Consider the following 19677-nt stretch of genomic DNA (forward strand, 5'->3'; position numbering starts at 1 on the left):
ACCCTTTTTTATTCCCTTCTAAAATGAACATGTGCAAACAGCACAGATGTAAGTGCTGAGTAAATGTGTCCATTTGTGTAGAAAAACACTGAGGTCCCTCTATTTTCTGTAGCTAAGGCGATTTGATGTGGTTGGTTTGCACAAAAGCACAGTCACTGCCTTGGCCTGGAGTGCTAATGGAATGAAGCTCTTCTCTGGTGATGACAAAGGAAAGGTTGTGTACTCTACCGTGGACCTGGATCAGGTATAGCAGCTTTCATTCTTTCATTTTGGGTCAAGGTCTTTTTTTGTGTGAATTTTCAGTAACACTTTAATTAAAGCCTACAGGTATTATGCAGTTATAATAAGCTTTTTTTTTTTACCCCGTTATACTCCCTTATATCCTCCAATAACAGTTATCTATATATCTATCAATCACACTGTGCTGTTTGTTTATTAACTCAATTCTCTCACATGTGTTGTACCTTCGTATACTCAGTGTGTATATAAACCCCCTATCCTCAGGGTGTATGTAACCCAGTATCCTCGGTCTATGTAACCCAGAATGCTCAGGGTGTATGTAAACCCACTATCCTCAGGGTGTATGTAACCCAGTATCCTCAGGGTCTATGTAACCCAGAATGCTCAGGGTGTATGTAACCCAGTATTGCGGTTGGAGCTTTGACGTGTGTTGTATGCTCATATCCTTAGGGTGTGTGTAACCCAGTGTTACTGTTTGAGGAGCTCTCAGCCATAGTCCAGCTGGAGTACAGTCAGAAGGTCCTGCTCATCTCCTCTTATCAGAGATCCCTGCTGTTCTACACCCAGGAACAGAACCTGCAGCAGCTGGGCACCAAGCCTAGGAAGAGGTAGCCACTTATTCATTAAAAGTACCACAACTTACACTGAGTATACAAAACATTAAGAACATCTGCTCTTTCCGTGGCATAGACTGACCAGGGGAATCCAGGTGAAAGCTATGATTCCTTATTGATGTCACTTCAATCAGTGTAGATGAAGGGGAGGAGACAGGTTAAAGGATTTTTAAGCCTTGAGACAATTGAGATGTGTATGTGTGCCATTCAGAGGGTGAATGGACAAGACAAGTGTCTTTGAACGGAATATAGTAGGTAGTAGGATAGTAGTAGGTGCCATGCGCACCAGTTTGTGTCAAGAACTGCAACGCTGCTGGGTTTTTCACGCTCAACAGTTCCCCATATGTATCACGAATGGTCCACCACCCAAAGGACATCCAGACAACTGGCCTCACAAAATACGCCTGAATCTCCTCCTGTTGGTCACGACTTGCAATGTTCTCCAAGGCTTCATTCTGACACGTTTCTTCTACAAATGCTGAGCCTTCCTTCACATACTCCAGCAGTTGCTCAAACAAAAGATTCTACAGAAGTATTATTTTTTTAGTTACAGTAGCTTGTCTTTCTCACTTGACTCTTAAACTAGAAATCTTTAACACCAATATTACATGGTAACAGCCAGTATGGGAACATCTACGGCAATGCTCTGGGAAGACACAGAAACTCATACTGTCAAGTCAAAACAGTCTCAAATTGGGACTTTTTCATTAAGGAAAAAACAAATACTCGTGTAACCACGCCAGCCCAGGACCTCCACAATCGATTTCTTCTCAAACCAGCCACCCGGACAGCTGATGAAACTGGGTTTGCACAATCAAAGAATTTCTGCACAAATGGTCAGAAATCATCTCAGGGAAGATCATCTGCATGCTCATCGTCCTCATCAGGGTCTTGACCTGACTGCAGTTCGGTATCATAACCGACTTCAGTGGGCAAATGCTCACCTTCGAAGGCCACTGGCATGCTGGAGAGGCGTGCTCTTCACGGATGAATCCCGTTTTCAACTGTACCGGGCAGGTGGCAGACAGTGTGTATGGTGTCGTGTGGGCGAGCGGTTTTCTGATGTCAATGTTGTGAATGGAGTGCCACATGGTGGCGGTGGGGTTATGGTATAGGCAGGCATAAAGCTACGGACAACGAACTGAATTGCATTTTATCGATGGCGATTTGAATGCACAGTGATACCGTGACGAGATCCTGATGCCTATTGTCGTGCCATTCATCTTCTGCCATCACCTCATGTTTCAGCACTGCCCCATGTCGTAAGGATCTATACACAATTCCTGGAAGCTGAAAATGTTCCAGTTCTTCCATGGCCTGCGTATTCACCAGACATGTCACCCATTGAGCATGCTTGCGATGCTCTGGATCGACGTGTACGATGGCGTGTTCAAGTTCCTCCAATATACAGCAACTTCGCACCGCCATTGAAGAGAAGTGGGACAACATTCTACAGGCCACAATCAACAGCCTGATCAACTCTATGCAAAGGAGATATGTCACGCTGCATGCGGCAAGTGGTGGTCACTAGGGCTGTTACGGTGACCGTATTACCGCCACACCGGCGGTCACAAGTCATGACGACAGTCAAATTCCACGTAACCTATTAGTCACAGGAATTAGGCTTCTCAACTCTGATGCTGCTGATGGTCATTAGCAGCCTACCGAACTTGCTAACTTCCTTGTATTCAGCACTCTATTGTGCCTATAATCACTCACATTAAATGTAATGTAATGCTAATGTAATCGAAAATCTAATGCAACATTTATATAGACTATGCAATTGCGTGAGAAAACGGAGTGATGGCCTCTATTAAAAAGAGGAGGATCCAATCAGCTTTCTATAGGCTAGGCTAGGTCTAGTATATTTATTTCTTAACTTTATTTCTCAACTATTCATCACATTGCTTCTCTTTACCACAGGAGCATAGCCTACCTGGCTGGCGTGAAAATTAACCACAGGAAAAGCGTCCTCCATTCACTATTTAAGTGCATATATGACATATATTTTTTGAGACAGGTGCATGATAATGGTCCATTCTAAATCAAAACAAATTTCACACTTATATTATTTAGTATATGTAAAGACAAAATTAAATTAAGAATAGTCTGATGGATGACAATATTAGCCTATCACTTGTGAATGATATAACTTGTGAATAATGCCCAGTTTGTGTGCAGTAAGGCAAGAAACAACTTTTTCAAGTCATAGTCACACACATCAAGTAGCCTAGCTCATAGGCCTATATGTTTGGATAAGGTTTATATCACAACTGAAGTGGCCAAATAACTACTTAAAATTAAGCACATTAATCCATTTTACAACAGGTGTAAAGCCTAACTGGCATACATACGCAGCGCGTAAGTTTCGAGATTTTCACCATAAAAATTATTTTAAAAAGCATTACATGCATAATCTAATTTGCGGTCACTTTTGAGAATGTTTTTTTTCCCTGCAAATTGATTGCATTTTGGAACATTTGCCCGTAAGCCTAGTGCCGTGTGCTCATTGCTGCACTTATAATGTGAAGAAATAGCCTAATCATTTATTAACATTTTTAGCTAAATGTTCTGATCTGCTGCGTCAGCCTCATTGCAATTAATTGTTTTTTTGATGATACTAGTCGTTGTATTAATTTGGGATCTATGACATCCCACAACTGTCCCAGACTATGTTTGGAATAATACGAATTGAGAAATCTGAGAAACCCATGTGAGTGAGAGGTGTTTCGGAGCATGCAGACGTGAGAAAGGAATTGTAATTATTATATTCAGCCCAAGGGCACAACGGCCACTAGCCGCAACAGGCATGGATTTTTTTGGGGGTGCATTATGGCCACACAAAGGGGATGCCGCTGGGAAATTCTAGGCATTATCAAGTGCTTGTCAAATTGTGAATCAGACTGATGAAGTGTGTACAGCTTGCGCAAAAAAACAAAGCAGAGCTCATGCCTTTTCATGCAACTTTAAAAAAAATCATCATTAGTCACCTCATGCAGCCTTAATGTATAAAAAATCCAAACATATAGCCCAACATTTATTTCACAACTAAAGTTACATAAGGAACTCTAAATGACGCATATAGGAGGACCTGTTTCTTTAACCGCTTAACACAGAGTAGCCGTATGTGAGCACTTCCTCAAATCGTTTGGAGAAAATATCCTTTCTATTTTATTCAGCTCTGTTCAATTGTATTCTTCATACTATAAAATAATGCCATGGAATACTAAGTAAATCTTTTTGCTAAATGAACTAGTGTTGCCCGTAGCTAAAAAGCACGACCAGATCAGGCGCTAACAAGGACAACGCAGAGTATGCTATTCTGTTCTTCTGAAATAGATGATCCAGAGGTCTGCATCAGTGTCTTGTAGGCTTTGCGTGGAAGCCAAGAGATGCTAAATGTGTTTGTTAATTAACGTTACGTTATCGTGAGACTGGCAATTATTTGCTTGACAATCACCAGCTGACAAAATGTCATGACCACCACAGCCTTAGTGGTCACACCAGATTCTGACTGGTTTTCTGATCCACGCCCCTACCTTTTTTTTCACAGTCAGTTATCTGACTGTGACCAACAGATGCATATCTCTATTCCCAGTCATGTGAAATCCATAGATTAGGACCTAATTTATTTATTTCAATCGACTGATTTTCTTACATGAACTGTAAAAGCAGTAAAAAAAATGAAAATCTAGCATGTTGAGTTTAATATTTTTGTTCAGTGTAATATATTTGTCTTGCATTGTTGATTTTCCTCAAAGCAATGGGAAGTTTGGTGCGTGCTTCCAGCCAGGCCTGTGTAAGCAGAGTGACCTGCTTGTCTATGCAGCGAGGCCTGGCCTCCGGCTGTGGCGGACAGATGTAAGTGGGCTTGTGGTGGACACACTGGTCCTCAAGCGTCTGTTCAACCAGGAGGTGCCACAGTTTGAGCTGTTTGCCAGGCCGGGCCCCACGGGGGGTTGTCGGCCCCATGAGAGGCAGCTGGGTGTGGTGAGCTGCTTCCTCAGAGAGGGCTGGGTCCTCAGCTGGAACGAATATAGTGTCTACGTGTTGGACTGCCTCAACCAGGTAAAGATGTCCTCAGGCAGGAATGGATACTTTTTTGTTGTTGAAATATTTTTGTATATATTTTTTTCATAACAAAAGGGTAGACAAGCAGGAACATTTACATCATTCACTTAATACAAATTAATGGATACTTTACATGGATATCTGGATTAATAGATACATTAATACATGGATTTTAGCTGTCTTATGTATTTCCTCAACCAGGTAATCACTTTTGAATCACTTTTGTCACAAATCATATTTTGATAGAGAAAAAAAGTAGTCAGGTAGGTGAATTTAGCCTGTGAGAGTCTTTAAACCAGTGTCCTGTCAGGGTGTCATGTTATAGGTCTATCTCTGTAAAAAAAAAAATGCTGCCTTTCTAGGTGATCATCGGTGCACTGGAGAGCTGTGGGGACATCGTCTCTGTATCATGCACCGAAAATGAAATCTTCATCCTGAAAGGAGATCGGGACATTGTTCGCATCTCAAATGCTCCTGAGGACTTGGCTTCCAACAGTACGATGTCATACATAGTACATCGTCATGTCATAATATATCAGAAGCACTTTGTTAATTTCAAACCAACCATAGAGAGTTGAGGGAGAATCATGATCTCCAGCTAACACTTTCTTTACTCCTAGACTTTAATATTGAATTCTTGTATCTCTATAGTCATTCCCACATATATAACAATCTTCTGCTCTTAACTTTCTCCTGCCCAGTTTCTGAGTTGTCCTTCCGTCTGACCTCTCCCCTGACCACTCCTACCATCCTGCTCCCTCCAACCGGTTCCGTGGAGACAGTCCAGACTATCAGGACAATGGCCATCATCACAGAGCAGGGGGAGCGGGAGAGGCTGGTGGATGAGGAGGTGCTGGAGCAGGACCAGCTGAGTAACAGCCCCGAGGCGGGGAAGGCCGGAGCCCTGATAGAGAGGCCTGAGGTGGGGGAGCGACTGGACCACCAGAGAGGGGGCAGTGTAGGGGGCACCAGTGATTTTCATAGCCGCAGCAGTTCCATCACGTCCTGCGACAGCGTTCAGGGCATGATGCTCTCCACCTGCACCATGGAGCAGTCAGAGCTCTCCTCCAGCCAATACAGTGCCATCAACCAGGAGGACTTTCAGCATGAGCTGGTGGTCCAGGCCATCAAAGTCAAGAAGAAGGCCAAGAGGAGGAGGCAAGGCGAGTGGCAGTTGTAGTGATTTAAGATCTAGTGTGTTATGCTGTGGTTGATCAAAAAAATGTAAAAAACTTGCTGCAAATTGCTTTTTAACAGATTAAAAAACAAACAGCTTGTCTTATAATTATCTTTCTCTTACGATTCAAGCCACTAATGTTGAAACTTCTTGCTGCTATGTTCTCCCGCTCTCTCTTTTTCTCTCTACAGAAAGTGGAAACCGCATCAGTGAGCAGCACAACAGCTGGTCTGAGAGCATTTACAGTCAGGATGGAGGAGGGGGCAGCGACGGGGGGACCAGCACCTCTATCAGTGAGCCCCCCTCAGCTTCCGAACACACAAGTTTCCCGTGCAGCAGTCTGGACCTACAGAGCAGGAGCAGCGGATCCCCCGACCAGGAGGGCTCCATCAGTGGGGGCTCTCCAGAACTCACTGCCTCTGGAGCTCAGAGCCAGGGTGGTGACCAGAGAGAGGACCCTCTGACTCAGACTCAACCCCCTCCCTCCTGCCCCATGTCCCTGCCCTCCCAGTACATGGAGTGCCAGTCCTACACAAAGAATGGCAACAGCCCCTCCATCACTAACAAAGAGGGGGAGGCTCCCACCCGACACGTAGACCTATTACTGGAGTGCACCTTTGCCTACATGCAGACCTCGAAGGAGCAGGACCCCATGGAGGAGCAGGAGGATGATCTCCTGAGCCCCCTCATTGGGCTGGATGACTTGGACCAGGATGACCCCCACCACCAGCACTGTCTGCTGGATCTGGAGCCTCCTAGCTGTGTTGATCAGATGTGTTATTCCCTGGAGCCTGAGCAGTGTCCCTCTAGTGACGAGGAGGACATTTACGCTGTCCACGGAGTTCCATACTCAGCATCCAGCGCCAGCCTGGGAGACAGACTCAATGCCCTCAACCTCCAGGGGTCCAACATCGGGCAGCAGGACCAAGACAAGACAGTAATAGTTATACTAGTGGTCACAGTTATATCACCCACAACATGTGACGTTGCATATTGCACATTCCATTTCAATAGGATACCATGTGGTTAGAAATGTCGCATCAAAATGAAAAGCAACGGATCATTTGATTGTTATTAGTCATTTTATGGCACATTTATAACACACAAACCATTACTGTAGGATGCTATGTCTGGTTTGAACCTTCTCTCCTCTCCTGTAGTTGGCAGAGAGCTGGATGGGCTACACAGGGCCAGGCTGTGGCATCCTCAACCTGGTTGTGACTGACCAATACATCTGGTGTCTGGACTTTAAAGGAGGCCTCTACTGCAGCGCCCTCCCAGACAGGGGCCTGAGCTGGCAGAAGTTTGAGGACAATGTGCAGCAGGTGGCACTGTCACCGTCAGGTGATGAGGATGTCTGTAATATGGTCATTTAGCAGAAGCTTTTATTAATCTATTGTTAGATGCTTTTATTTCTAAATCTGCAATATGTAACCTTTTAGGCGACACAACCAAATTCACATAGAAATGTGAGTTATAGATATGTCATTATCATTAAAAGCAAGTCTAAGAACTTGTAGATCTGTTCTATATGCACTATTTCTTATGCTTCCCGTTCTTAAGTTTAATTTTTGCGACTTTGACTATCGGTTTTGAACACCAGCTGAAAATACAATATTTTGGGGTATTGAAAAGATGTTCCACTGCGGTTTAGATGGTACAATGATTATCTACACTATTTTTTGCTTGTTTTATCATATAAACTGACATTAAGGGAACTATTAGAATTTAAGCAACCAGGAAATGGTGGGCCATTTCTGCATATTGTACCTTTAAGCTTTTATTGACCATTTATTCAGTGACTGGGTCTGTTAGGGTCTATCATGTGTATATATTGTGGAAGAGTTGAAAGGCACTGTAGTTGAGGGAGGTGGACTGCACCAGCAACCACTATCATCGAGATAAATCTTTACTTTTCGGAGTTGGTTAGTTTGATTACCAAAATGACATCTTTGGATGTACACAACCATTCAAAAGTTTGGGGTCACTTTGAAATGTCCTTATTTTTCATTTGTGGGTTTGATTACAGGCTCAAAATGGCCAGAAACAAAGAACTTTCTTCTGAAACTCATCAGTCTAATCTTGTCCTGAGAAATGAAGGCTATTACATTTGAGAAATTGCCAAGAAACTAAAGATCTCGTACAACGCTATGTACTACTCCCTTCACAGGACAGTTAAACTGTTTCTAACCAGAATAGAAAGAGGAGTGGGAGGCCTCGGTGTACAACTGAGCAAGAGGACAAGTACATTAGAGTGTCTAGTTTGAGAAACGGACGCCTCACAAGCCGTAAACTGGCAGCTTCATTAAATAGTTCCCAGCAAAACACCAGCCTCAACATCAACAGTAAAGAGGCGACCCCGGGATGCTGGCCTTCTATGCAGAGTTCCTCTGTCCAGTTTCTGTGTTCTTTTGCCCATCTTAATGTTTTATTTTTATTGGCCAGTCTGAGATATGGATTTTTCTTTGCAACTCTGCCTAGAAGGCCAGCATCCCGGACTCACCTCTTCACTGTTGACGTTGAGACTGGTGATTTGCGGGTTTAATAAGCTGCCAGTTGAGGACTTGTGAGTCGTCTGTTTCTCAAACTAGACACACTAATGTACTTGTCCTCTTGCTCAGTTGTGCCCCGGGGCCTGACACTCCCCTTTCTATTCTGGTTAGAAACAGTTTAACTGTCCTGTGAAGGGAGTAGTACACAGCGTTGTACGAGATCTTTAGTTTCTTGGCAATTTCTTGAATGTAATAGCCTTCATTTCTCAGAACAAGATTAGACTGATGAGTTTCAGAAGAAAGTTTTTTGTTTCTGGCCATTTTGAGCCTGTAATCAAACCCACAAATGACATTAACAATGTCTACACTGTATTTCTGATCAATTTGATGTTATTTTAATGGACAACATTTTTTTGTGCTTTTCTTTAAAAAACAAGGACATTTCTAAGTGACCCCAAACATTTGAACGGTAGTGTACATATTAGTAGATGCATTAAAGTTTCATTTTATTTTAGGGTCCCTGCTATGGAAGGTGGAACAGAAGACCATGACAGCGTATGCATGTGGTAAAGTCACCATCAAAGGAAAGAGGCACTGGTACAAGGCCCTGGAGGATTCTGCCTTTGTGGCGCTTGGTGAAGACACAGCATGGATTATCCGAACCAGCGGGGACCTCTACATGCAGACAGGTAAGCTACTGGTGACTATTCAGTACTGTATGTCACTTTTACTCTCAATGGAGTATAGATGAACAGACCTGATTAGATCAAACACATTTAGACATTTAGAAATTAAGTTTCTTCAAGATTTTGATGGCACATTATTTGAATGCTTCTATAATGTAAGTATTGTTAATGTACTTTTTGCACAACTTGATTCACTCTATTTTAAACAAGACTTTGTGATTTTAGCCCCAGGTGGCCTCAGAGTATTAAGAATAGTATATCACAATCCTGTTTATTGGCAAAGTCTGAACTCTCAATTCAGCAAATCAGTTCCTGAGATGAACCATTCTCCATTAGATGGTGCTGTTCAGGCCCATAGTAAATAGTATCATCAGTCACTGGCTAAATCTTCTGAGGTAATCATAATTCTGTACGGATGGCATATTAAGGATCAAAATAATGAAGCCTAGTAAATCCAAAACATGCTTTTAGAAAGTAATATTTAACCTTTGGTGTTGTGATGGATTGTTAACACACTCGCTGGCCCTGCCCTGCTGGTCATGACAAGTATTATATTATTATACTATGGGTGGGTTTAATCCTGTTTGCTGATTGGTTAAAACCACATTCCAGCCGATGTCTATTCCACTAGTTACCACCGGCTAAAGCTATGATGTTGAAATCTCACTGCGCAATCCACTGTCTCAACAGCCCAGCCAGGCAATTTATAAACTTGATCTCCTCTGTAAAAAGCATCTTGACAATATCTCCCACTTCTTTTAGACGAGCGTTTGATTTTCAGCAGGGGAGATTTGTATAAACCTTGTCTGTTTCTCTGACATTTACAACAATGTTTTTCTATACTGAAATCCAATCTCCAGCTGTCCCATAATATTGAACGTGTCCGACGGGAGTAGGGAAGAGACAGACAGGCAGGCAGCTTTTGTCAGCCAGTCGAAATCATGAATCAGCTGGCATCATTTTTAGTCTGGGTTTCTGTACAGCACTTTGAGATATCAGCTGATGTACGAAGGGCTATATAAATAAATTTGATTTGATTTATGGATATATGCAAAGAAATTTCAGTAGAAAACAGGTCAAATGAAACTAAATGCAGCTAGTTTGCTGTCTTTCCAGCTTCAGATTGAAGTGATTGTGTTAGCTGTATTGTGGGCTAGCTCCTCATAACAACAGTGTCCTGATGAGAAAGCACATTTTCTTTACCAGGCAAAATTGTGCAACATTAGAGCAAATCAAATCAAATCACATTTATTTATATAGCCCTTCGTATATCAGCTGATATCTCAAAGTGCTGTACAGAAACCCAGCCTAAAACCCCAAACAGCAAGCAATGCAGGTGTAGAAGCACGGTGGCTAGGAAAAACTCCCTAGAAAGGCCAAAACCTAGGAAGAAACCTAGAGAGGAACCAGGCTATGTGGGGTGGCCAGTCCTCTTCTGGCTGTGCCGGGTGGAGATTATAACAGAACATGGCCAAGATGTTCAAATGTTCATAAATGACCAGCATGGTCCAATAATAATAAGGCAGAACAGTTGAAACTGGAGCAGCAGCACGGCCAGGTGGACTGGGGACAGCAAGGAGTCATCATGTCAGGTAGTCCTGAGGCATGGTCCTAGGGCTCAGGTCCTCCGAGAGAGAAAGAAAGAGAGAATTAGAGAGAGAACACTTAAATTCACACAGGACACCGAATAGGACAGGAGAAGTACTCCAGATATAACAAACTGACCCTAGCCCCCCGACACATAAACTACTGCAGCATAAATACTGGAGGCTGAGACAGGAGGGGTCAGGAGACACTGTGGCCCCATCCGAGGACACCCGCGGACAGGGCCAAACAGGAAGGATATATAATAAGATACTTTGCTGCATTAGTAGATACTTTGCTGTTATTCTGTCTGCACTCTTTGACGTGACTGTAACTTAGCCGTAGTTGTCTAGCTAGCAAGCAAGGGATAAGAACATTGCCAGTCATTATGGCAATGGAACATTTAGATCGAACCACTGGGTTGCTCGCGTCCATAGATACAGAACAAAAAGACTGAACGACTGGGTCGCGTCTCTGGCAATAGAACCAATGGAACGAGCGACCAGCCGGCTTGGGTAGCAACTTTAGATTTGTGTCGGGACTATGTCTCGTGGAAGAAGGAAATGGTATGAATAAATTAATCAAAATAATGTTTCCAATGAATGTTTGTCAATCATTATTTTTTACAATTGAAGTAGGAAGTTTACATACACCTTAGCCAAATACATTTAAACTCAGTTTTTCACGATTCCTGACATTTAATCCGAGAAAAAAATCCCTGTATTAGGTCAGTTAATATCACTACTTTATTTCAAGATTGTGAGATGTCAGAATAATAGTAGAGAATTATTTATTTCAGCTTTTATTTCTTTCATCACATTCCCAGTGGATCAGAAGTTCACACACTCAATTAGTATTTGGTAGCATTGCCTTTAAATTGCTTAACTTGGGTCAAACATTTCGGGTAGCCTTCCACACGCTTCCCACAATAAGTTGTGTGAATTTTGGCCCATTCCTCCTGACAGAGCTGGTGTAACTGAGTCAGGTTTGGAGGCCTCCTTGCTCGCACACGCTTTTTCAGTTCTGCCCACACATTTTCTATAGGATTGAGGTCAGGGCTTTGTGATGGCCACTCCAATACCTTGACTTTGTTGTCCTTAAGCCATTTTGCCATAACTTTGAAAGTATGCTTGGGGTCATTGTCCATTTGGAAGACCCATTTGCGACCAAGCTTTAACTTCCTGACTGATGTCTTGAGATGTTGCTTCAATATATCCACATGATTTTCGTTCCTCGTGATGCCATCTATTTTGTGAAGTGCACCAGTCCCTGCTGCAGCAAAGCAACCCCACAACATGATGCTGCCAACCCCATGCTTCACGGTTGGGATGGTGTTCTTTGGCTTGCAAGCGTCCCCCTTTTTCCTCTAAACATAACGATGATCATTATGGCCCGAACAGTTCTATTTTTTTAAATTTCTCCAAAAAGTACGATCTTTGTCCCCATGTGCAGTTGCAAACCGTAGTCTGGTTTTTTTATGCCGGTTTTGGCTTCTTCCTTGCTGATCGTCCTTTCAGGTTTTGTCGATATAGGACTCGTTTTACTGTGGATATCGATACTTTTGTACCTGTTTCCTCCAGCATCTTCACATGGTCCTTTGCTGCTGTTCTGGGATTAATTTACACTTTTCGCACCAAAGTACATTCATCTCTAGGAGACAGAACGTGTCTTCTTCCTGAGCAGTATAACGGCTGCTTGGTCCCATGGTGTTTATACTTGTGTACTATTGTTTGTACAGATGAACGTGGTACCTTCAGGCTTTTGGAAATTGCTCCCAAGGATGAACCAGACTTGTGGAGGTCTACAATTTCTTTTCTGAGGTCTTGGCTGATTTCTTTTGATTTTCCCATGATGTCAAGCAAAGAGGCACTGAGTTTGAAGGTAGGCCTTGAAATACATCCACAGGTACACCTCCAATTGACTCAAATGATGTCAATTATCCTATCCGAAGCTTCTAAAGCCGTGACATCAATTTCTGGAATTTTCCAAGCTGTTTAATGGCACAGTCAACTTAGGGTATGTAAACTTCTGACCCACTGGAATTGTGATACAGTGAATTATAAGTGAAATAATCTGTCTGTAAACAATTGTTGGAAAAATGACTTGTCATGCACAAAGTAGATGTCCTAACCGACTTGCCAAAACTATAGTTTGTTAACAAGACATTTGTGGAGTGGTTGAAAAATGAGTTTTAATGACTCCAACCTAAGTGTATGTAAACCTCCGACTTCAACTGTATATATTGGTAAACTGTGAAAGTGATAATGCCCTCAAAACCGGTGTTTGGAGGATATACAGTTCATTCCGAAATTATTCCGACGCCTTATTCTAAATGGATTAGTTTTTTTCCCTTGTCAATCTATACAAAATACCACACAAGGACAAAGCAAAGCAGGTTTTTAGCCTTTTTTTAAATGTATTAAAAATACAAAAACTTATCACATTTACATAAGTATTCAGACCCTTTACTTAGTACTTTGTTGAAGCACCTTTGGCAACGATTACATCCTCAAGTGTTCTTGTGTATGATGCTACAATCTTGGTACACCTGTATTTGAGGAGTTTCTCCCATTCTTCTCTGCAGATCCACTCAAGCTCTGTTAGGTTGTATGGGGAGCATCGCTGCACAGGTATTTTCAGGTCTCTCCAGAAATCTTTGATCGGGTTCAAGTCCGGGCTCTGGCTGGGCCACTCAAGGACATTCAGAGACCTGTCCCGAAGCTACTCCTACGTTGTCTTGGCTGTTTTCTTAGGGTCGTTGTCCTGTTGGAAGGTGAACATTCACTCCAGTCTGAGGTCCTGAGCACTCTGGTGCAGGTTTTCATCAATAATCTCTGTACTTTTCATCTTTGCCTTGATCCTGACTAGTCTCCCAATCCCAGCCGCTGAAATACATCCCCACAGCACAATTCTGCCACTACGATGCATCAGACTAGGGATGGTGCAAGTTTTCTTCCAGACGTGATGCTTTGCATTCAGGGTATTCATCAGACCAGAGAATCTTGTTGTCATGGTCTGATAGTCTCCAAGCGGACTGTCATATGCCTTTTACTGAAGAGTGGTTTCCGTCTGGCCACTCTACCATAAATGCCTGATTGGTGGAGTCCTGCGGAGATGGTTGTCCTTCTGGATGGTTTTCCCATCTCCACAGAGGAACTCTGGAGCTCTTGTCAGAGTGACCATCAGGTTCTTGGTCACCTCCTTGACCAAGGCCCTTCTTCCCCGATTGCTCAGTTTGGCCAGGCGACCAGCTCTAGGAAGAGTCTTGGTGGTTCCAAATTTCTTCCATTTAAGGATGATGGCCATTGTGTTCTTGGGGACCTTCAATGCTGCAGACAGTTTTTGGTACCCTTCCCCAGATCTGTGCTTCGACACAATCCTGTCTCGGAGCTCTACGGACAATTCCTTCAACCTCACGGCTTGGTTTTTGCTCTGACATGCACTTTGAACTGTGAAACCTTATATAGACAGGTCTGTGCCTTTCCAAATCATGTCCAATCAATTGAATTTACCACAAGTGGACTCCAATCAAGTTGTAGAAACATCTCAAGGATCATCAATGGAAACAGGATTCACCTGAGCTCAATTTTTAGTCTCATAGCAAAGGGTCTGAATACTTACGTAAATAAGGTATTTGTTTTTGTTTTTAATACCTTTGCACAAATTTCAAAACCTGTTTTCGCTTTGTCATTATGGGGTATTGTGTGTGGATTAATGAGTGGGAAAAATAACTATAAATGTGGGAAAAGTCAAAGGGTCTGAATTCTTTCCGAATGCACTGTATGTATATGGGATATATATATACATTTAATTTGAATTCGATATGATTAACTAAGAAACTAATGTGAGACTGCTATACTGTTAATAGTTTAGCATGATTAACATTCTGTTACATATAGACATTCCCGGCCCCTCACTAACTCACAAAAACAACAAATACAACAAATGCCTGAAACTTGACTGTGTGGTTGTGATCCCGTTCTGCAGGTTTGAGTGTGGACCGTCCGTGTGCACGAGCTGTGAAGGTGGACTGCCCATGTCCTATGGCCCAGATCGCAGCGCGTGGCGGGGTGGTGTGGGCCCTCAGCCAACACAGGGCCATCTTCTACAGAGATGGCGATGGCCTCCGCAGCTCCTGCTCTGAGGGGGAAATGTGGAAGTATGACAAAATCAGGTAGGACCTTTTCTGAAAAAGAGAACCTGCGTGTCGTAGGCCCCAGTAACAGTGATAGTGGAGTTAGCTCTGGTCGGTTCTTGTGACACCCCTGTGGGTTGTGGTGTGGTCATTCCAGATAATTGTAATTCAACTGTGATTCTTTCACCTTTTTTGAAAAGAGGAAGGAAGACGTGTGTCATAGAGACCTAGTAGCAGTGAACGTTTAGTTAGTATGACCGACCAGGGTTCAAATCCAGATCTCCAGCCCGCCACAGGACTGTGTTAACCTGCTGAGCTAAATCCTCCTAGGCATTAGCTTGGGGAGCTAATGCAAGTCTTCAGGACTCAGGCAATGTTAGCTTTCTTTGCTGATCATTACATATTTGTGTGAATGTGTTTTTCCTCCTCCCAAAGTGAGAGTCAGGGTCTGGAGCCCATCTGTATAGCCCTGGGAGAGAGCAACACGGTTTGGGCTCTGGACACCAGCGGCAGTCTGTGGTTCAGGACTGGAGTCACTGCCAGGAAGCCCCAGGGGGAAGATGACCACTGGTGGCAGGTTGGTATCCTACAGACTGTGTTCAATGTTTTCCATACGTCGTCTATCTTGCACTATGATAATTTTTGAAGAGCATTTATTATTAAGGTCAAATTTAGGATGGTTTGCATTACAGACTTCACCCTGGGATGAGTATGGGTCTGGTGTCGACAGATATGGTCGCCTCGCTTCGAGTCCTTAGGAAACTATGCAGTATTTATTTATATATTTTTTTAAATGTATTATTTCTTACATTATTACCCCAGGAAATCTTAAGTCTTATTACATACAGCCGGGAAGAACTATTGGATATAAGAGCGACGTCAACTTACCAACTTTACGACCAGGAATACGACTTTCCCGAAGCGGATCCTTTGTTCAGACCACAACCCAGGGCAACGTCGGCACAGAAGAGACTGATTGAGCGGCCTCCTAGTCAGGCTCTGTAGGCGTGCAACACTGCCCCCCACTTCCGAATATACTACTCGCCCATGTCCAGTCTCTTGACAACAAGGTAGACGAAATTAGGACAAGGGTTGCCTTACAGAGAGACATCAGAGATTGCAACATTCTCTGTTTCACCGAAACATGGCTCTCGGGAGACGTTGTCGAAATCGGTTCAGCCACTGGGCTTCTCCATGCATCACGCCAACCGAGATAAACACCTCTCTGGGAAGAAGAACCCTAACCAGAAACTGTGGATAGATGGCAGCATTCACGCAAAACTGAAAGTGTGAACCACCACATTTAACCATGGAAAGAGGACTGGCAATATGTCCAAATATTAACGGTGTAGTTATTCCCTCCGCAAGGCAATCAAACCTGTGAAATGCCGGTACAGGGACAAAGTGGAGTCGCAATTCAAGGGCTCAGACACAAGACGTATGTGGCAGATTCTACAGGAAATCACGGACTACAAAAAGATAACCAGCCACGTCACAGACACCAACGTCACGCTTCCACATAAACTAAAAACCTTCTTTGCCCGCATTGAGGATAATACAGTGCCACTGTCGTGACCCGCTAACAAGGTCTGCGGCCCCCCTCCTTTTCCATGGCCGACGTGAGACATTTAAACGTGTTAATCCTCGCTAGGCTGCTGGCCCAGACGGCATCCCTAGCTGTGTCCTCAGTAGACCAGCTGGCTGGTGTGTTTACGGACATATTCAATCTTTGAGAGACTAGTCAAGGATCATATCACCTCTACCTTACCAGCCACCCTAGACCCACTTCAGTTTGCATACCGCCCCAACAGGTCCAAAGACGATGCTATCGCCATCACACTGCACAGTGCCCTATCCCACCAGGACAAGAGGAATACCTATGTAAGAATGCTGTTCATCGACAACAGCTAAGCATTCAACACCATAGTACCCTTCAAGCTCATCATTAAGCTGGAGGCCTTGGGTCTCAACCCCGCCCTGTGCAATTGGGTTCTGGACTTTCTGACGGGCCGTCTCCAGGTGGTGAAGGTAAGAAACAAAATCTCCACTTCGCTGACCCTCAACCCCACAGGGTGCATGCTCAGCCCCCTCCTCTACTTCCTGTTCACCCATGACTGCATGGCCATGCACGCCATGATTACCAACAATGAAGAAACAGCCTACAGGGAGGAGGTGTGGTGTCAGGAAAACAACCTCTCACTCAACGTCAACAAAACAGAGGAGGTGATTGTGGACTACAGGAAACAGCAGAGGGAGCACCCCCCCTATCCACATCGAATGGACAGTAGTGGAAAAGGTGGGAAGCTTCAAGTTTCTCGGCGTACACATCACAGACAAACTGAAATGGTCCACCCACACAAACAGTGTGGTGAAGAAAGTGCAACAGTGCCTCTTAAACCTCAGGAGGCTGATGGAATTTGGCTTGTCACTCAGAACCCTGACTAACTTTTACAGATGCTCAATCGAAAGCATCCTGTTGGGCTGTATCACCGTCTGGTACAGCAACTGCGCCACCTTCAACCGCAAGGTTCTCCAGAGGGTGGTGCGGTCTGCACAACGCATCACCGGGGGCAAACTACCTGCAGTCCAAGACACCAACAGCACCCTGATGTCACAGGAAGGCCAAAAAGATAATCAAGGACAACAACCACCTGAGCCACTGCCTGTTCACCCCACTACCATCCAGAAGGTGAGGTCAGTACAGGTGTATCAAAACTGGGACAGAGAGACCGAAAAACAGCTTTTTTTCTCAAGGCCATCAGACCGCTAAACAGCAATCACTAACTCAGAGAGGCTGCTGCCTACATTGACACCCAATAAATGGATCACAAGTCACTTTAAACAATGCCACTTTAACATTGTTTACATATCTTACATTACCCGTCTCATATGTATATACTGTACCTTATACCATCTATTGCACCTTGCCTATGCTGCTCGGCCATCGCTCATCCACATATCTATATGTACATATTCTTATTCCATTCCTTTAGATTTGTGTGTATTAGGTAGTTGTTGGGAAATTATTAGATTACTTGGTTAGATATTACTGCACTGTCGGAACCAGAAGCACAAGCTTTTCACTACACTCGCATTAACATCTATTAACCATGGCACAACTTCTAATGCTTATGCATTTCTGGCCTTTTGTTCCCTCCTCTTCCTCACTCACCCTCAGGTGAGCATCACAGACTATGTAGTGTTTGATCAGGGAAGTCTGTTCCAGACTCTGATCCAGGCCACTCAGAACATGGCCACAGCCACCAAGGCCCCGGTGGAGCGGGTTGCAGAGTGCCTCCGCATGGCCTTCCTGTCCCAGCAGTTCCAGTGCCAGCCCAGCCTGGTCTCCTCCAACACCAGCGGCGTCTGGATTGCATCCGGCAGGAACAACTTCCATGTCGCCAAGGGCAGCCTCAGCGGTATGAATTTATGAAACCTCAATACTTGCATTAGCTTTCCAAGCTAATGCCTAGGCTTTAGCTCAGTGGGTTAACACAGATGCTCAGTCATGAGGAATTTTTGTTTTCTGCATTGGAATGCAATTTATGGAATGCACTTTCTGACATGACTACACTTCACAGAACTTAATCAGCTAAGCATTGCTTTATTGGCACCTTCTCTATTTTAAGTCAGTGTGGTGGACAGGGACTTTTGTGTGAATACTGCAGTGTGTTCAGTGTGACAGTGATGTGTTGTGACCCCACAGGTACATTCTGGCAGGGTGTGGTACCCAGAGGAACCGTCTCAGCCACCAAGTGGGCATTCGTCTATTCCTCGGCTGTACTCAGTAAAGAAGGTAATACACAAAACACAATATTGTAATACAAACATAACACGCACTACCCACCCTCCACCTGATGATAACAACCCATCTCAAATACAGTGGGGAGAACAAGTATTTGATACACTGCTGATTTTGCAGGTTTTCCTACTTACAAAGCATGTAGAGGTCTCTAATTTTTATCATAGGTACACTTCAACTGTGAGAGACTGAATCTAAAACAAAAATCCAGAAAATCACATTGTATGATTTTTCAGTAATTAATTTGCATTTTATTGCATGACAAGTATTTGATCACCTGCCATCCAGTTAGAATGCCGGCTCTCACAGACCTGTTAGTTTTTCTTTAAGAAGCCCTCCTGTTCTCCACTCGTTACCTGTATAAAAGACACCTGTCCACACACTCAATCAAACAGACTGCAACCTCTCCACAATGGCCAAGACCAGGGAGCTGTGTAAGGACATCAGGGATAAAATTGTAGACCTGCACAAGGCTGGGATGGGCTACAGGACAATAGGCAAGCAGCTTGGTGAGAAGGCAACAACTGTTGGCGCAATAATTAGAAAATGGAAGAAGTTCAAGATGACGGTCAATCACCCTCGGTCTGGGGCTCCATGCAAGATCTCACCTCGGGGGCATCAATGATCATGAGGAAGGTGAGGGATCAGCCCAGAACTACATGGCAGGACCTGGTCAATGACCTGAAGAGAGCTGGGACCACAGTCTCAAAGAAAAACATTAGTAACACACTACGGCGTCATGGATTAAAATCCTGCAGCGCATGCAAGGTCCCCCTGCTCAAGCCAGCGCATTTCCAGGCCCGTCTGAAGTTTGCCAATGACCATCTGGATGATCCAGACGAGAAATGGGAGAAGGTCTGATGAGACAAAAATAGA

At 43.9% G+C, this 19677-nt stretch overlaps 1 protein-coding gene across 2 annotated transcripts in view; it reads left to right on the forward strand.

The window, feature by feature from the left end:
- LOC115138680 (tectonin beta-propeller repeat-containing protein 2-like) overlaps positions 1 to 19677 on the forward strand; it is a 35065-nt gene that overhangs the window by 1795 nt on the left and 13593 nt on the right. For both annotated transcript variants that reach the window (XM_029675796.2, XM_065025778.1), the window contains exons 4-15: positions 113 to 244; positions 691 to 848; positions 4616 to 4922; positions 5288 to 5420; positions 5627 to 6088; positions 6294 to 7039; positions 7263 to 7446; positions 9110 to 9283; positions 14852 to 15038; positions 15435 to 15576; positions 18178 to 18418; positions 18706 to 18795. In XM_029675796.2, coding sequence (XP_029531656.1) covers positions 113 to 244; positions 691 to 848; positions 4616 to 4922; positions 5288 to 5420; positions 5627 to 6088; positions 6294 to 7039; positions 7263 to 7446; positions 9110 to 9283; positions 14852 to 15038; positions 15435 to 15576; positions 18178 to 18418; positions 18706 to 18795 — 2956 coding nt within the window. The remainder of the gene's footprint in view (positions 1 to 112; positions 245 to 690; positions 849 to 4615; positions 4923 to 5287; positions 5421 to 5626; positions 6089 to 6293; positions 7040 to 7262; positions 7447 to 9109; positions 9284 to 14851; positions 15039 to 15434; positions 15577 to 18177; positions 18419 to 18705; positions 18796 to 19677) is intronic.

The sequence above is a fragment of the Oncorhynchus nerka genome, linkage group LG12, assembly GCF_034236695.1.
Source record: "Oncorhynchus nerka isolate Pitt River linkage group LG12, Oner_Uvic_2.0, whole genome shotgun sequence".
NCBI classification, from domain to species: Eukaryota; Metazoa; Chordata; class Actinopteri; order Salmoniformes; family Salmonidae; genus Oncorhynchus; species Oncorhynchus nerka.